The sequence below is a fragment of the Octodon degus genome, unplaced genomic scaffold (genome assembly GCF_000260255.1).
Source record: "Octodon degus isolate 3935 unplaced genomic scaffold, OctDeg1.0 scaffold00075, whole genome shotgun sequence".
NCBI classification, from domain to species: domain Eukaryota; kingdom Metazoa; phylum Chordata; class Mammalia; order Rodentia; family Octodontidae; genus Octodon; species Octodon degus.
The window spans coordinates 3,621,748-3,637,767 of record NW_004524651.1 but is presented as its reverse complement, the minus strand read 5'-3'; the positions used below and the strand labels follow the sequence as shown (position 1 = coordinate 3,637,767).

At 38.6% G+C, this 16,020-nt stretch overlaps 1 protein-coding gene across 2 annotated transcripts in view; it reads right to left on the bottom strand.

The window, feature by feature from the left end:
* Nucleotides 1-16,020, bottom strand: part of Usp14 (ubiquitin specific peptidase 14) — a 36,924-nt gene that overhangs the window by 3,464 nt on the left and 17,440 nt on the right. For both annotated transcript variants that reach the window (XM_004635784.2, XM_023720366.1), the window contains exons 6-13: nucleotides 14,860-14,918; nucleotides 12,309-12,439; nucleotides 11,159-11,239; nucleotides 10,425-10,510; nucleotides 9,230-9,344; nucleotides 6,774-6,839; nucleotides 6,520-6,612; nucleotides 4,629-4,757 (exon numbers count right to left, since the gene is read on the bottom strand). In XM_004635784.2, the coding sequence (XP_004635841.1) occupies nucleotides 4,629-4,757; nucleotides 6,520-6,612; nucleotides 6,774-6,839; nucleotides 9,230-9,344; nucleotides 10,425-10,510; nucleotides 11,159-11,239; nucleotides 12,309-12,439; nucleotides 14,860-14,918 (760 nt within the window). The remainder of the gene's footprint in view (nucleotides 1-4,628; nucleotides 4,758-6,519; nucleotides 6,613-6,773; nucleotides 6,840-9,229; nucleotides 9,345-10,424; nucleotides 10,511-11,158; nucleotides 11,240-12,308; nucleotides 12,440-14,859; nucleotides 14,919-16,020) is intronic.

The following is a 16,020-nucleotide window of genomic DNA, read 5'->3' as shown; positions in this document are numbered from 1 at the left end:
AAAATATATTTAAATGGTAATATGTCAACAATATTTTAAATGTTAAATGGTCTAAGTATACCAGTAGAATTTAAATATAACAATTTAGGGCTGAGGAAATAAAATTTAATCATGTGAATTCTCTCCTCACAATGGCATCAAACCAGAATCCAAACAGGTCATAGGAAAATTATTTAGACATTTCTAAATAACACATGCTCTAAAGGCAGTGCATAGTATAACAGGAGGTCTCAAGAAATTTTAAAAATACAAGAAACAAATTAAAATATATTGAAATTTGTGGGACATAGTGAAAACACTGCTAAAGGAGAAGAGTAACAAATGGACACATTATAGAGAGGGAAAGTCTGAAATTAATAATCTTAAATTTCCATCAGAATATACAATGGCACTTGCTTGTCTAAGCACACACAAAGCCCTAGCTTCCATCCCCAGCACCACCAGAGAATAAAATAAAGCAGAAAAAGAATAAATTAAAGCACACAGAAGAGCGAGCCAAAAATAAAATTAGAAAATAGAGGAAAATCAACAGAATATAGCCAGTTTCTTGAAACGATCAATAAAATTAGCTAGCTCAAGCAAGAGGGAAAAATAAAAAGAAACAAATTACGAATATTAGGAATAAAATGAGTTAGATCACTACCCCTTTGGGCAGCATTAGGAACAATGAAGTATTAAGACAATGAAATAGTCAATTCTGCAAAAACAAAAACTACCAATGCCCAATATTGAGTAAATCACTTAAATGACACCTAACTATGAAAATGATTTTGCAATTTTAATTCTTAAAAAAGTCTCCATACATTATTTCAACAATCATGCCAAATTAATATATACTGATTCTACACATTCCAATACAAGTTCAAGATAGCTCAACAAACAAAAATTAACCATATTTCTATACATCAGTTACAAATATCAGTGAAGTTATAGTGACGCTATTACAAAAATATTAAAGAGTAAGGACCAAATTTTACTGAATAAGACTGTAAAGTGAAACCTATAAAACAATGTTTAAAAAATTAAATACCTAAACAAAACAAAAACACATCAATATCAAATTGCTGGAATAATACTGATGGCAATTTGGCCAGATTCCATGTGATTCCTACCAATACTTTCGGTTTTCTTTTCCATACGAAATGGACAAAGTAGCTGGGCATGGTGGTGCTTACTGATAATCCCAGCAGTTGTGAGGCTGCAGCAGGAGGATTGTGAGCTCAAGGAGAGCCTGAGCTGCACAATGAGATCCTGTCTCAAAAAAACCAATCAAACAAACAAAAAAAAAGTAACTGATTCTAGAAATGTAGATAGAAATAAGAGGGACTCAAAATAGCTATACCAATCTTCAACTAGAAGAACAAAGTTGGGGTATATAAGTCCAATCCTTCTTAGAAAATTACTGAAGTAGGGGCTAGAGAGATAGTGGGGCCGGAAAGATAGCTCAGTAGAATAAGCACTTGCCTGGCAGTGCAAGGGCCTGAGTTCAACACCCAGTTCCGCAAAAAAAAAAAAAAAAAAAAAAGAAAGAAAATTACTGAAGTAAAGACTTTATGTATTGGCATTAGTCTGACGCACAGACCAATGGACTAAAAACAGAGTTTAGACAAACACTCATACACCTTTTTATTTACTTATTTATTCATTTGGTACAGGGTATTACTATGCAGCTCAAACTCATAGTGATCCTCCTTAGCCTCCTGTGAGCCACCACGCCTGGTCTTGGGGCCAGCATGCCATGTGGTACCGGAGATTGAACTCAGGTCCCTGCATTTGCCAGGAGGCACTTAGACCACAGAGCGATGTATGTCCCCAGCCCCAACACTCATACATCTGAATGCAACCCGTTCTCTAAAATGTGCCAAAATGTTCAACAGTCAACGACTATTTTTTTTATTTTTAAAAGAACATGGATTAACTACTCATATATAAAATAACAGTAATAACTCAGCTCATGAACCTTCTGTTTGCAAGCAATTCAGTTCACAAAACCATTTTGCAGAATTTTGCTTCCATTTGCAAACTGCATCAAGTGACAAACATGACCAATGCTGTCTTCCCAACACAAACACAGGCTGGGGATATAGCTCAGTGGCCCAGCACCTGCCTGGCAAGCACAAGGTGATGAGTTCAATTCCTAGTACCAAGAAAACCCCACAAGCAGTAATCATCCTCAAAATCATAAATTAAGTTAATAAACCAAGATACCACCTGTAAATCTAAGTATCACACCAAATAAAAAATTAACTCAGAATACACCAAAATACACAGACGGAAGAATAAAGATTGTAAAACCCGTAAGAGAAAACCTAAGTATAAATCTTCATGGACTTGGAGTAGAAAACTTGGGTTTTTCTGTTTGTTTTTTATGTATTTACTACAGGGTCTACAGGGTCTCACTACATAGGAAGGATTTATATTGATTTTCCTCTTTTCAGCCTCCCAAGCTCTGGGATTACAGGAGCACACCACCACACCCGGTCTCAATGGCTGTGTCAGCGCACCCCAGGGGTGAGGCCAGGGATTGAACCCCAGCTGCTGCACTCTGCCTAAGCAGGGACTTTAGTCAGCTGAGCTACCTGGCCAGCCCAAAAACTTAGGTTTTAAATGTGGCTTAACTTGGTTTTTATTTTTTGGTTCAAACTTGTTTTGAACTCACTATGTAGCTCAGGCTGGCCTCAAACTTGTAGCAATCCTCCTGGCTCAGCCTCCTGAGTACTGGGATTACAGGCATGTGCTACCACACCTGGTTTAGGAAATGGTTTTTAAATATGACACCAAAGATACAAGTGACCAAAGAAAAAACATTGGATGTCACCAAAATTAACATCTTTCCCTGCAAAAGACTCTATGGTAAAAGGATGAAAACCAAGCTACAGGGCTGGGGAGACAGCTTGACGATCTAAGCACCTGCCTGGCAAGCACAAAGACCCAGTTTCAATTCCCAGTACCGCATGCCATGCTGGCCCTGGAACCCCAGATGCACTGTGCCAGTCACCAAAACCGGGCATGGTGTGAGCAGCAGCAGAGCGATTGGCAGATCTCAGAAACTAGACATGCAATCCCAAGCACACACTCACCTGCACCCTGGGCATTCATTCCAGGGCAATAAAACTTTGTTATACTACACTACCCATGCTGTTTATCCCCGTTTTGTTTAGACAAAATCTAAAAACAACCATGACGTCCCTCAATAGGTGAAGGATTAAGCTGACTGTGTCCATATCAGGAAATACTACATAGTAATAAAAAGGAACTACCATTTTATGCACAGCAACCTGAATAAAACTCAGGAGAATAATACTGATTCAGAAGTCAGTCCCAAAAGGTTACCTTCACAACGGAAGGCTGTGACTGCACTACGTAACACTCTTGAAAGGAAAATTACAGAAATGGAAACAGGTTAGTCCTTGCTGGAATTAAGGAGTGGAGAGAGGAAGGCAATGAGTCTGTGACTACAAAGGGCCGCTCTAAGGGAGCGGTGGTGAAGGAAATATGCTGCATTGAGGCCAATTATGGGGACATGCGATACTGCACTGGGATGGGTCAGCACTGAAGGAAATAGGGTGAGGAGGAACTCAGAGCTCCCTGCCTATAACTGAATGTCGTTGACAACTACCCCAAAGTATAATTTTTTTAAAAAGTAATTTTAGTGGGACACAGTAGCACATGCCTCCAATCTCAGCTACTCAGGTGGCTCAGGCAGAAGATTACAAGAAAAAGGGCTAGCTAGATAGCTCAGCAGACTAAAGTTCCTGCCTAGGCAGAGCACAGGGCCTGGGGTTCAATCCCTGGAACACAGCCATGCCGGCACCGCCGCCAAGGTGTGCTGAGATAGCAAATGAGACGGCGTGGTGGCGTGCAGGTGGCGTGCACTTATAATCCCAGTGCGTAGGTGGCTGAAAAGAGGAGAATCACTGAGTCTGATCTATGTGGTGAGATCCTGTACTAAATATATTTAAAAAAAAAAAAAAAAGCAAGAAAAGTCCAACAAACAGTGGAAACAGTGCTTTGAACACACATAGAAAAATGATAATCTGCAAATTTTAATCTTAAAATTTGGTTACCAGGAAATTCTTCATTCTGAAGAAAAAAATTCAACGTATAATTCAGCTCTACCTTAACTAAACCTAAATACAACTGATAAAGTATAACATTGGTAGCTACGATTTTAGCATTCCCAGGCATATACATCCACAGCACCCATGAGAAGATGTTACATGTAACATGGCACATTAGTGAGGCAATATGTATTTTGTAGCACAGATTCCATCTAAAATTGGAATAATTCTATGCCCCTTATAAGGAAAATATTAACATATCCTGAAATTACTAGAAATTTATACAAAGTGCTTTCAGGAGATAAATATAAAAGGAATACAAATTATAAGGGGAAAGAAAATACTAAGCTATTTATACAATAAAAGATTACCACAGGAATATCAGTATATATTCGCTTATGCTACCGTTAAGTTTTACACCATAATCTTTGAAGGATTACATCACTCTCATACAGGTTGCGTACAGCTCTAACTGAAAGGGGCTCATCCATTTTTACTAACAATGCAAAATAATGGCTGAGCACTGATTGAAGCAGTAATACTAGAAAGTCATCAATGGGAACCTACTGTATTTGGCTGCTGATTCACTTTTTTATCTTCTATATCCTTAAATTTTGATCGAAAAGAAACCATTTTCTCTTGCAGTTCAGGTGTACAAAGTTCATACACGTCCAACATAAGGGGAAATTTAACATCCTACAAATGCAACAGAAACAAAGAAGAATGAAGACTTGCACGCTGTTATTTACAGACGCACCCTCTAAGCCACATCTTCGTAACCCAAAGTTGAAAACAAAGTCTGTTAAAATCATGCGGAGGACCATGGTACAGCTGAAAACCTCCTAGGACTTAATTCTCAAGAATAATCTGGTTCTAATTTTTTTTTTTTTTTTTGCTGAACTCAATATTAATGCAGGGCCTTTGCACTGAGCCACATCCCCGAGTTTTTTAAATTTAACTTTGAACCAGGGTCTTGCTAAGTCATTGAATTACCCACATGGGGCTCTTCCAAGTTATGACCCTCCTGCTCAGAGTGAAGAAATTACAGGTATGCACCACCATGGTGAGCTAATTCTAACTCTGAACTTAGCAAATGTTTTCCATTAAATAGTTTAGCCTATAGAACTGACCACAGAAAAGGAACCAAAATTCATGTAAAAGCATCAATTCAGAAACATTAGGCTAGTTCCTATGAAAATAATAGGTCCTCAGAAATGGAATTAACTTAGAAAAATTTTTGCTTGAGACGTAATTTTACACAGAAACAATACTGATATGGTCCAATAACTTCCATTAAGATGTTCTGAAAGCAAGGTACAGTGGTACATTCCTGTAATCCTACTACTTGGAAGGCTGGAACAGAAGGATCACCAAGTTCTAGGTCAGCCTGGGCAATTTAGTGAGACCTGTCTTAAAATACAAAACAAAGAGCTGGAGATGTCTCAATATACCCCTGAGTTCAATACTCAGGATCATTAAAAAAAACACCAAATAAATAAATAAATAAATAAATAAATAAAATAAAATAAAATAAAATATATATATATATACACACATATATATACTAGTATTTAAACTACATTAACTTTCTTGTATAATACTAAGTCTATATTAAAAATACTATGACTTTTAACTCCAAAAGCTAGAATTATGTACCTGTCCCAAGAATCAGGAATTCTGTAGACGCGTAGCAGACCTACAGCTCAACACAAATAGTTAAATCACAAGGCTGGCCCCTAAGTGAGGAACTTTTTTTTTTTTAAGGAATAATTTATTAATATTTTATTTGTTTGTTTGTTTGGCACAGGGTCTCACTACGCAGCTCAGACTCCACAGCTTAGACTCGAAGAGGCCCTCCTGTCTCAGCCTCCCCAGTGCTAGGATTATAGGTGTGCGCCACCACACCTGGTCTTAGGTTGGCAAAACGCACTGGGGGTTCTGGGGCCCACATGGCATGTGGTACTGGGGATGAAACCTGGGTCCTTGTGCTTGCTGGACAGGAGCTTAGATCACTGAGCTATCTCCCCAGCCCGGAATTACAATTTAAATAGTCTCTGGGCATTGCTGATTTAACTTTCGGTTCTCCTAGAAAAAAGGAACCATCTAATGAAGCAGCTCTTGCAATGTGAAAGATGTGGTCTAGGGCAGTATTGTAGGCGTGCTGGGAATCCATCAGAATTACCTGTGAATCTTCTGACAAATATATGGCCCTAGGCTTCACCCAAGAAACTTAATCAGATGCTTAGGGCTAGAGGGAGATGCCAGGAATATGTATAATTAGAAATAAGACACTAAGTAATTCCAATACATATGCTTGGTTTAGAATTATAGTACTTAATAAAGCCTCTATTTCACAGATAGCTTAATTATCTTTAAAAGGAATAAATAAACCTATTATAAGATAGGTATTGCCTTCAAATAATTATATTTTATATACAAACTAAAGCTCATTACTAACCTTAAGAACTTTGGCATTTACTGATTCCTTCTCTTTATAAAAAAATCGAACCATCTGAATAGTTAAGTAAGCAGGTAGCCGGCTGATCTTGGACTAAGGAGAGAAAATGGGAAAAAAATCGTTACATCCAACTACCACACAACTTTTTAATTCCATGATGAATAAAAAAAAATTCTATAATGGGGTAAAAATTAAATAACCAAAAGCCTTTCAATGAAATAGTATTCAATTTCAAAAGGAAATGTACAACTTACAGATTTGATGTACAAAGCATTTCTTTGCAACGTTGGAGACTGTTTGGTAATTTCTTCTTGAAGTCGCTAAAAAAGTACATTACAGACAATCAAATATTAAGATTTTTCTCTGTAGCATGTTCTAATTCTTTTTAACAAAGTAGCACTACTCATAGACAACACGATAAATAATCCAAATGAAGCCAGTATGGAAGGTTTTTAGATAATGTTCAATTCTTAAAAGATATCAAATATTTTATAATTCTGTGAACTTTTTTTGTACCAGGAATTGAACTCAGGGCTTCATGCAAATGCCCCACTGAACTACATCCCTGGCCCACTGTTGTGTACTCTATAGTAAAAAAATGTTTCAGGTGTTCAGCTATGACCCAGATGTTGCTCAGACTCAGAAAATATTTTAGATAACATAACAAAACCCCTGTCATTCCATTATAGATTATCAGAATATGTAAAGAGAATGCAGAAAACTCTTGTTCTTCATGCTTCATGTACAAAAGGCTTCTAGCATCAATCAGATATTTTTAAACTCCAAGAGGCTATCATACAACAAGACTGTGTTAGCTACTGCAAAGGACCCCAGGAAGCCTTCAGCCACTGCACCCATTTTAGTCATCATGGTCACTTTCCTGTGGCTGACAGCCCCTGCCTTACTGTGCAAGACATCTATTCCCTCCTGGCCTCATTTGTTAAAGGTGGTAACAAAAAAGCCATTGTCAGAAGTACACGAGTTATGACATGCAGAAAATCTGAGAAACTATTGGGCATATAATTTATACAGTCCATAAAGATCAGCCACGTGGTGATGCATGCCTGTCATCCTAGCACTCTGAAGGCTGAGGGAGGAGGATCACCATGAGTTCAAGGCCAGCCTGGGTTATACAGTGAGACCCTGTCTCAGGGAAAAAAATACATTAGCTACTATTTCCAAAGTTATATAATTGTTTTAAAAACCACTACTACTTGATAACAAAAGATACCACTACTAAATCAAAGAAATCTGAATTAAAACAACATCAATAATATTGAAGCATGTTAGAGATGGCTCAGTGGAATGAAGCGCTTCCCTGGCAAGCACAAGGGCCTGAGTTCAATCCCCAGTTCTGCAAAAGAAAAATATTTAAGCATGTTGTATTTGTAGCAATTTTTTTGAACTTCACTTTTGGGAGGACAAAGTGTTGAGTCAGAGTCTCCCCATGTAACCTAGGCTGGTCTCAAACTCTCAGCATTCCTCCTACATCAGCTTTTCAGTGCTGGGACTGCAGCCCTGTGCCTTGATACCAGGCTCCTTTAAAGTTCACTTTTTAAAAATTACTAATCACATTGTAAGAGGAATTACTACAGTGCAGCTAACATTTAACCAAGTTTATTCAGCAGCAGAAAAGGAATGAAATAAGGAACATAATTACTCAACTAAATTTAAAATGATTTTAAAAACTCAAAATTTTATAAAGGAAATACATATACAAATGCTACACTAACTTTTCAAGAAAAGCATAACTGGTGTACTGTTGTTCATCAGTCAAGTAAAACCTGTTGTCACTACACCACTATCATGGAATCCCGTGGTGGTGAGCCTACCGCACACATACTGAAGCAGTCTGTATGACTGAAGCTCTAAAAGGTTAGCCATCACTCATCTAGGACTTCCAATTATATTTAGTGGCCATAATTTTGCAAAATTATGAAGAAAATATAATCCTGGAGAGTCCCTTCAAGCTAAAGCATTTCATTCTGGACTCTTTTTGATGCCTTAAAATTAATACATCATGATTTACACAAACATGTTAATAATGCTCTGTCTAGACAGTGAGAAACTACTTGAGGTTTGAATTCTGAATAAACAGCTGCTTCCTGTTATTCACAGTAGCTGTGTTCTGTAGGATCATCCTATGCACTGAACTAATCAATACTGAACCACTGGCCCCATGGGGAATAAAGGGTTGGGTTCCTGTGATCTCTGATCACAACCATTCCATCAATGATAAATATGTAACCTTGTCATATGTGTGTTTCTGCTTAAAGACACTTTCTTTCACATACTGCACTAACTCAATAACACTGAACTGAGAGGCAACATCATAGTAACTGTGCTCAGATGAAGCTTCTCTATGCCTGTGGTTCTCAACTAAGGCATGTCATAGCCTTCCCATACTGAGTAAGGAACACTAGACAGCACTTTAGCACTACACCAGAGGGTTATCGGAAACACTGAAATACTAAAGAAACACATTAACAATGAAAAACCATGGAATTAAAACTGCAGAGAAGCTGTGTCTGACCTCAGCTGGGACTGCATGTGTGACAGCCGACTTAAAATCTGAGCTGTTCTGCAACATACCTGCAACTGACAGCACGGACACTTAAGCAATGCGCACTGAATGGGGGAAAGATAGCAGCAAGCCCTTGTGTTTGTTGGGAATCCACAAATATTGAGAACAGACTATGTCTGTCCTTACCAATTTAAGTCCTGTAAAAAGATACTTGACTTCTTGATTAATAAAACAGCTAAGTTGCAGCTGATTTTCCTTTCCTTTGGTGACTTCTTCCTCTTCAGATTCTGTACATTTCATGCTTTGCAAAATAAGATAAGGAATGCCAACAGGTATTTATATAATAGTTGATATAACACACTATCCTTATGCTATTAAAGTAATAGCATCATTCAGTGATATTTAAAATAGTTGCGAGGGCCAGCTAAAGAGCTCAGTGGATTGCAGGCGCAGGGGCCAAGGGTTCAACCCCCAGGCCTGCTGTGCCAGCCCTGCCCCCAGGGTGCACTGAGACAGCGAATGAAAAGGGGCATGGTGGTTCGTGCCTGTAATCCCAGCACTTGAGAGGCTGTAAACAGGCGGATCACTACGAGTCCAATCTAGTAGTGAGACCCTGAACACCCTGTAGGCTCTTCCCTAAAAATACAGAAAAAAATAAACAAATACAATGGTCAAAATAATCATATTTCAACATACTCATGAATGTTCATTTCCCCTCCAACAAGTCTGTAAATGAAGAATGAATGTGTTAAAATTCAACAAACTCTCAACTACGTAAGTCGGTATGTAAGTTAAGACCTGAGAAAATAAACAGAAATCTCTTCTAAGTTTCCACTTACAACCTAGAAAATAATAGTTCCTTGAATTCATGTTTGAACTGGAATAGTTCTATGCTTATAATTCAATTCATCCGCTTCATTTCATACAACTATAAATTGAGACCAATGAGGTAGATTCTACTATGGATGCTCTTCAGAAAACCCTCAATATTATTATGGCATATTCTCTATCTAAAACTTCAAGAATCCTTTAATGGGTATATTTTTAACAATTCCTAATTTCTACTATCACTTTTTAGGCATAAAAATCTCTTTAAGAATTTTTCTTCTTCAGGGGCCCTGCCCCTTAGCTCAGCTCTTTAAGTGGCTGCTTCCACAAAGCAGTCAGGCTCAGGTTGCTGTGGTTCGATCCCCACAACTCAAGCCAGCCAAACCTGCCCTGAAGGCATTTGGAGAAAAAAAAAAAAAAAAAAACCTTCTGCTTTAAAAAAAACCTTTTTCTTCTTCTATCCCACTACATGCCAATCAAGTAACTATACTATTTATGCTGATTCTTCTAAATTATGAATATAGTTTACACAAATTGTAATTCATAAGGATACGTAGTTTCAAACTCAACACCAAAGAACTGATCAATTAAACTTTTCTTTTTAGTAGGTGTCACAGCTGGTGCAGATGAAGAATCTGTCTGCAAAAATCAAAACCAAATTAAAATTCCAGTAAATAACACTTAGTCTATATAAATAATATATTTTGTCTCACACAATCAAGCTGAGTAATACAGGTTTGTTGTTGTTGTTGTTGGTTTTCTGTTTTGTTTTTTTGTGGTACTGGGGACCCTGTGCTACTGAGCTATCTCCCAGGCCTGAGTAATACAGATTTAAGACTTGAAAAATGTACTCCTTTCTAGTAAAATCCTTTTATATTTCAAAAACACTGGTACAAGATTACAAATGTAATCCTTAACAAAACTGTTAAAGTTTAATAAATGCAAACTATTAAATTCCAACTACATTGGGGCTGGGGAGACAGCTCAGCAATCTAAGCTGAGGATCTGAATTTGATCCCCGAAATCACATGCCATGCTGGCCTAAAAACCAGGTATAGTGGTGCATGCTTGTAATCCCAGCAATGAGGAGGCTGAGACAGGAGGATCACTACAAATCTGAACCCTGTATCAAATCAATCAATCCATCCATCCATCCATCCAACTATAGGTTGAACATATAAAGTATTCAAATACTTATCTAGTCCTTAAGATTCACTTCTAAACATGAGGACAGAAAACAAGAACCAACAACAAACAATAGCGTAGTGACAAGTCTATTTCAATTACCTCTTTAACAGAATCATCCTCTATGGCTTCCAATTTCTGCTGCAACACTCGCATCATTTGTATCCAACATTCATTAGCATCCTGTAAAATTTAAACAGTAACAGGCAGATCTGTAAAAATCATCCCAAAATAATTATCTTTTGCTTAAGGGGAAAAGACGTTCTCTCCTTTAAAAATGTTCATGCAAATTTGGTATTACAAGATCTTTTAAAAATAAGAACTGAAGAAATGCTATTAGTCATTCAATAGACTTTGTGCTATATTGCTGTAGGTATCCAGAGCAAAAGGAAAAATTCAAATGGGGAACAGAAATTTATATAAATATCAAGTCAGAGATAAGGGCTGGGAAGGGGAAAAAAAGAGTAGTTTGGCAGCTGAAAATGAGGAAGGAAAGCAAAGTGTATGCTTTCAATAAAGTCATCAGAGAGGGCCAAGGAGCTTAAGCCCGGGGTGCCCCACACACTTCTCCACCAGAGCTCTGCAGGAAGAACACGGAACAGTTTAAGGAAAAGCAAGGCAAGCACCAGGCCAGAAAGGAGAGCACAGGAGAGCAGTACATGACAAGAACCAAAGTCCGGAGGTGGCCAGGGGCAGAAAATCACTAAGTGGATGAAGTGGTACTAAACAAGGGCCCAGCATAATCTTATTTTTGCTTCTTTATCGAGTTTTTTTGGTTTTTTGTTTTGTTTTTTGTATGCTGGGGATTGAGCCCAGAGCTTATCAGCCATCAACCACTAAGTACATTTCTAAGTCTCTACCACTGAGCTATATCCCTAACCCCTATTTTTTTTGCCTTGGTACTGGCCAGGGCCTTCACACTGAACTACAACTCCAGCCCTTTTAAATTTTGAAACAAGGTTTCCAAGCTGCCTAGGCTGAGTTCATATTTGTCATTCTCCATATGGCTGGGACTGCAAGCCTGTACCCCCAAGTGCAGCTCCTATTTACATTTTTAAGGACACTCGGTGCTGTGTGGAGAAATGCTGCTAAGAAGCAGAAGTCAAAGATAATCAGTTAATAGACTACTGCCCACTCCAGGCTACAGAAAATGGTGGTGGAATAAGAGCAGGCTGACTTGTTACTTTCAAATATGTTCCAAATATAAGCCTACTTTTTCCATTTACAGAATGAAAAATCCTGCTCTGATTACCTGTTGAAGATACTGTCCTTGTTCTCCTTTCTCCGCAAACTGTGGGAAAGCCATATGTAAAAACTGCAGAAGAATAATAGGTGGAATACTAGACGAAGTTTTATCCATGGAATCAAACAAATCTCTAAGGGCTTAAAAACAAGGTAAACATCACCTTAGAAAAAGTCACACATTTAATACATGTACTATAAACACTTCTTAACTACCAAAAAGAAAATCCTGCTTAGCCATGTTTAAATGAATCTAGTTTCACAACTGTTAGACTCTATTAAGAAAAAAGCAAAATATCCATTTTTAAATCTTCAACCAGATGACCTTATAAAGCAATCACTAACTATAAACAACTTTGGGCCTGGCCCAATACCAGCCTTTGTCCTTCCAAACAAAAGTGATTAATGCAATAGAGAAAACACATAACTTCTACCCACAGATCAATCAGGCATGAAGTCACTGTCCTGCCACTCTGTCACTGCAGGCCATTGGTCCCCAATCACAACTTACCTTTAAGCCCATAGTTGGATCCTAGCTATGAACTGAATGCTAAAATCTGGCTCCTTAAACACATTCTCCAATCTACCCAACAGGTCAGGATCAAAGCTAAACTGCAGTTTTGAAAGTTTTTCCCCTGCTTATTGCCTCCCACCAGCATTAGTCATGGCCAGGGCCCTGGACCCAGCTGTGCTCTCAGAGGGGAACAGTAGCCTTCCGCTCTGCTGACCTTTACTACCACCCTATCACCTATTTCATGTATAGCAAAACTCTACTTCAGGCCAAGCCTGCAGGCACACACCCATAATCCCAGAACTCAGGAAGCAGAGGCAAGAGGATCACCATGAATTTGAGGCCAGCCTGGGCTACATAGTTCAAAACCTGGCTAAGGGCCAGTGAGATAGCTCAGCAGACTAAGCACCTGCTTAGACAAGCACAGGGACCAGGGTTCGATCCCCAGCACCACATGCCACACCAGCCCCACCTCCGGGTGTGGTGGTGCACAACTATAACCCCAGTGTTGAGGAGGCTGAAAACAGGAGGATCACTATGAGTCCAAGCTGCATAGTGAGACCCTGTACCAAATACATAAAATAAATAAATCTTTAGACCAGGAGTGGTGACACATGCCTCTAATCCTGGCACAGACCCTGTACCAAATACATTAAAAAAAAAAAAAAAAAACTCAAATAAGTACAAATAAATGGTCAAACTTTCACATTAAAAATTTCAGCAAATAAAAAGATACTTTGGGGGAAAGGGGTTAGAGTAAAATCTAACTAAATGGTGCTAAGAAGCCTACCACTGAGAGTAATGAACATTAGTGGCTGACCTTACTGAGCTACCACCCTGCACCTCTATGATGGCTGTAAACAAAAGACTTACAATATTTAGTATTGACAAAGGTGCAGAGAACCCAGAACCCTCCACATGTTACTGGATGAGACCTAACGTGTTTACCTCTTTTGGGCTATAGCCTGGCAGCTTCCTCAAAAATGTTAAATATAAAACTACCATATAACCTCGCAATTCCACTCCTAGACGTATACACCCAAGAGAAAGTAAAACATTTGTGCGCATAAAGTTTAGTACACCAGTGTCACCAGGATCTCAAAAGTGGGGGAAAAAAAGTCCACCACTGATGAACAGATAAATGTAATGTGGTGTGCCCACACCATAGAAGCTACTGGCAATAACCCAGAATGAGGTACTGACACCAACAACAGTGGACACGAACCCACAGAACTTTACAGGAGAAGTAAAGCAGTCACAAAAAGATTCCACCACACTGTATAAGTCATTAAAGGTCCAGAATAAGCAAGTCTGTAAGACAGAAAAAGATGTGTTTGGGGAATTGAATGGAGGAAAAAAAATATTATGACTCAATGTTATGGAGCCATATTATGGAACTGGGGCTTCCCCTTCTTTTTGTGTTGCCAGGGGTTGGGCCCAGGACCTTCTGCATACTACAGGAGCACTGTGTGAATGCACTAGAAGGAATAAATTGTATACCTGAAACAGACAAATCAAATGGCATGTGAATTAATTTCAATAAAGTTGTTGAGAAAAAACTTACCAATCTACCCCACTGAATCAAAAGAGTACTCATCTGCATAGCTATCCAAAATTCTTTCATGTTTCTATGGCGGCAATGTGGCCTTGAAGTACAGCACTGGCCTAGCAAGCATGAAGCCCTCGATTTGATCTCCAGCAACACAGAAAAGAATTTCTCGTTCTCCTCAGACTTATTTAAAAACCACTAAGACTTAAAACTATCACATCAACGATGACAAAACTTATTTCTAACTATAAGTTACTCCCAAAGATACAGCTACTGGAATGTGAAACCAGCTGCAATTCGAAAAAATTCAAAAGATTTTTCAAAAAAATACTCAATGGTTTAAAATTCACAAAATGAAATAATTTCAAAGTTATATAATGCAAACATGAATGAGATATACAAAAATTATCAATTGATAAAGTACTGAACAATTAGAAAGGAAAAATAACATCTACTGAATATGACACTCCTTCCCCAAAAGCAGCATTGTGACACACTAACCTGCAGTAATATACTGCGCGGAAGCCATTTCCCCCGAAGCTCTCAAGGCACCTGCATATCTGCAACACGAAAGCAGAATTAATAGCACTAAATTCATTCGGAAATGCAAAAATAAGTACAAAGAGCTTACAATGCCCTCAACTGCAAGTGTCTCAGAGTAGTGTTTCTCCTCTGGTTTTTTTCACTAAAGCATTTTACATTCAGATGTTTCTCTAAAGTGTTATATGAAAAACCATACACACATATACACACACATACACATTTCTTTTTGAGAGACAGGTTCGCTATGCAGTTCAGGCTGGCCTTGAACTCATTATGTAACCCAGGAGGGCTTACAGTGATCCTCCTGCCTCAGCTTCTCAAGTACTGGGATTATAGGTGTGCACAACCATGCCTAGCTTAAACCTGTATTTAGCATTAACTTCCTGTTATAACAGTCGGTTTGCTCATCTATGACGTGTGGGGTTTTATTAAAGGCTTCATGATGTTCAGCTGGTTTACAAGAGTACAGAGGACTGATTATCCAAGGAAATAATCCAGTCAATGCTGGAGCAGAACCTTAGGATGAAAAGATAAAAAATGACCACTCACAACACAGGGGTGGGGAGGGACACTCAGTGGCTACAGCTGTGCTTGTGTGCAAACACCAGCAGCACCTGGGTGTCACTACCCTGGATAATCTCACACACTACTGCTGAGTAAAAGAAACTAAAACCCCCACCCCCATATATCGAGCATGACTCTGTTAAGGTCTAGAATGTACAAACAAATATAAAGTCACAAAGTGCTGCCGCTAAGTGGAAGGAATGAAGATTAAATTTAAAAAGCGTAAGGAAACTTCCTGGAATGATAGAAGCATTCTACAAGAGTTGTGATCAAAATACACAATAAAATGTTTAAATTTTTTTAATTTACTATAGGTAACCATGATAGTGCTGCCTGTTATCCCAGCACTCGGGAGACTGAGGCAGGAAGACTGCAACAAGTTTGAGACCATCCTGGGCTATACAGTGAGTTCAAAGTCAGCCTGAACTACATATTGACATCCTGTCTCAAAAAACATTTTTCGGGGCTGGAGAGATGGCTCAGTGGTCTAAAGCACCTACTTAGAACAAGCTTAGCAAAGCATCAAGGACCGCGGTTCAATCCCCCAGCACCACA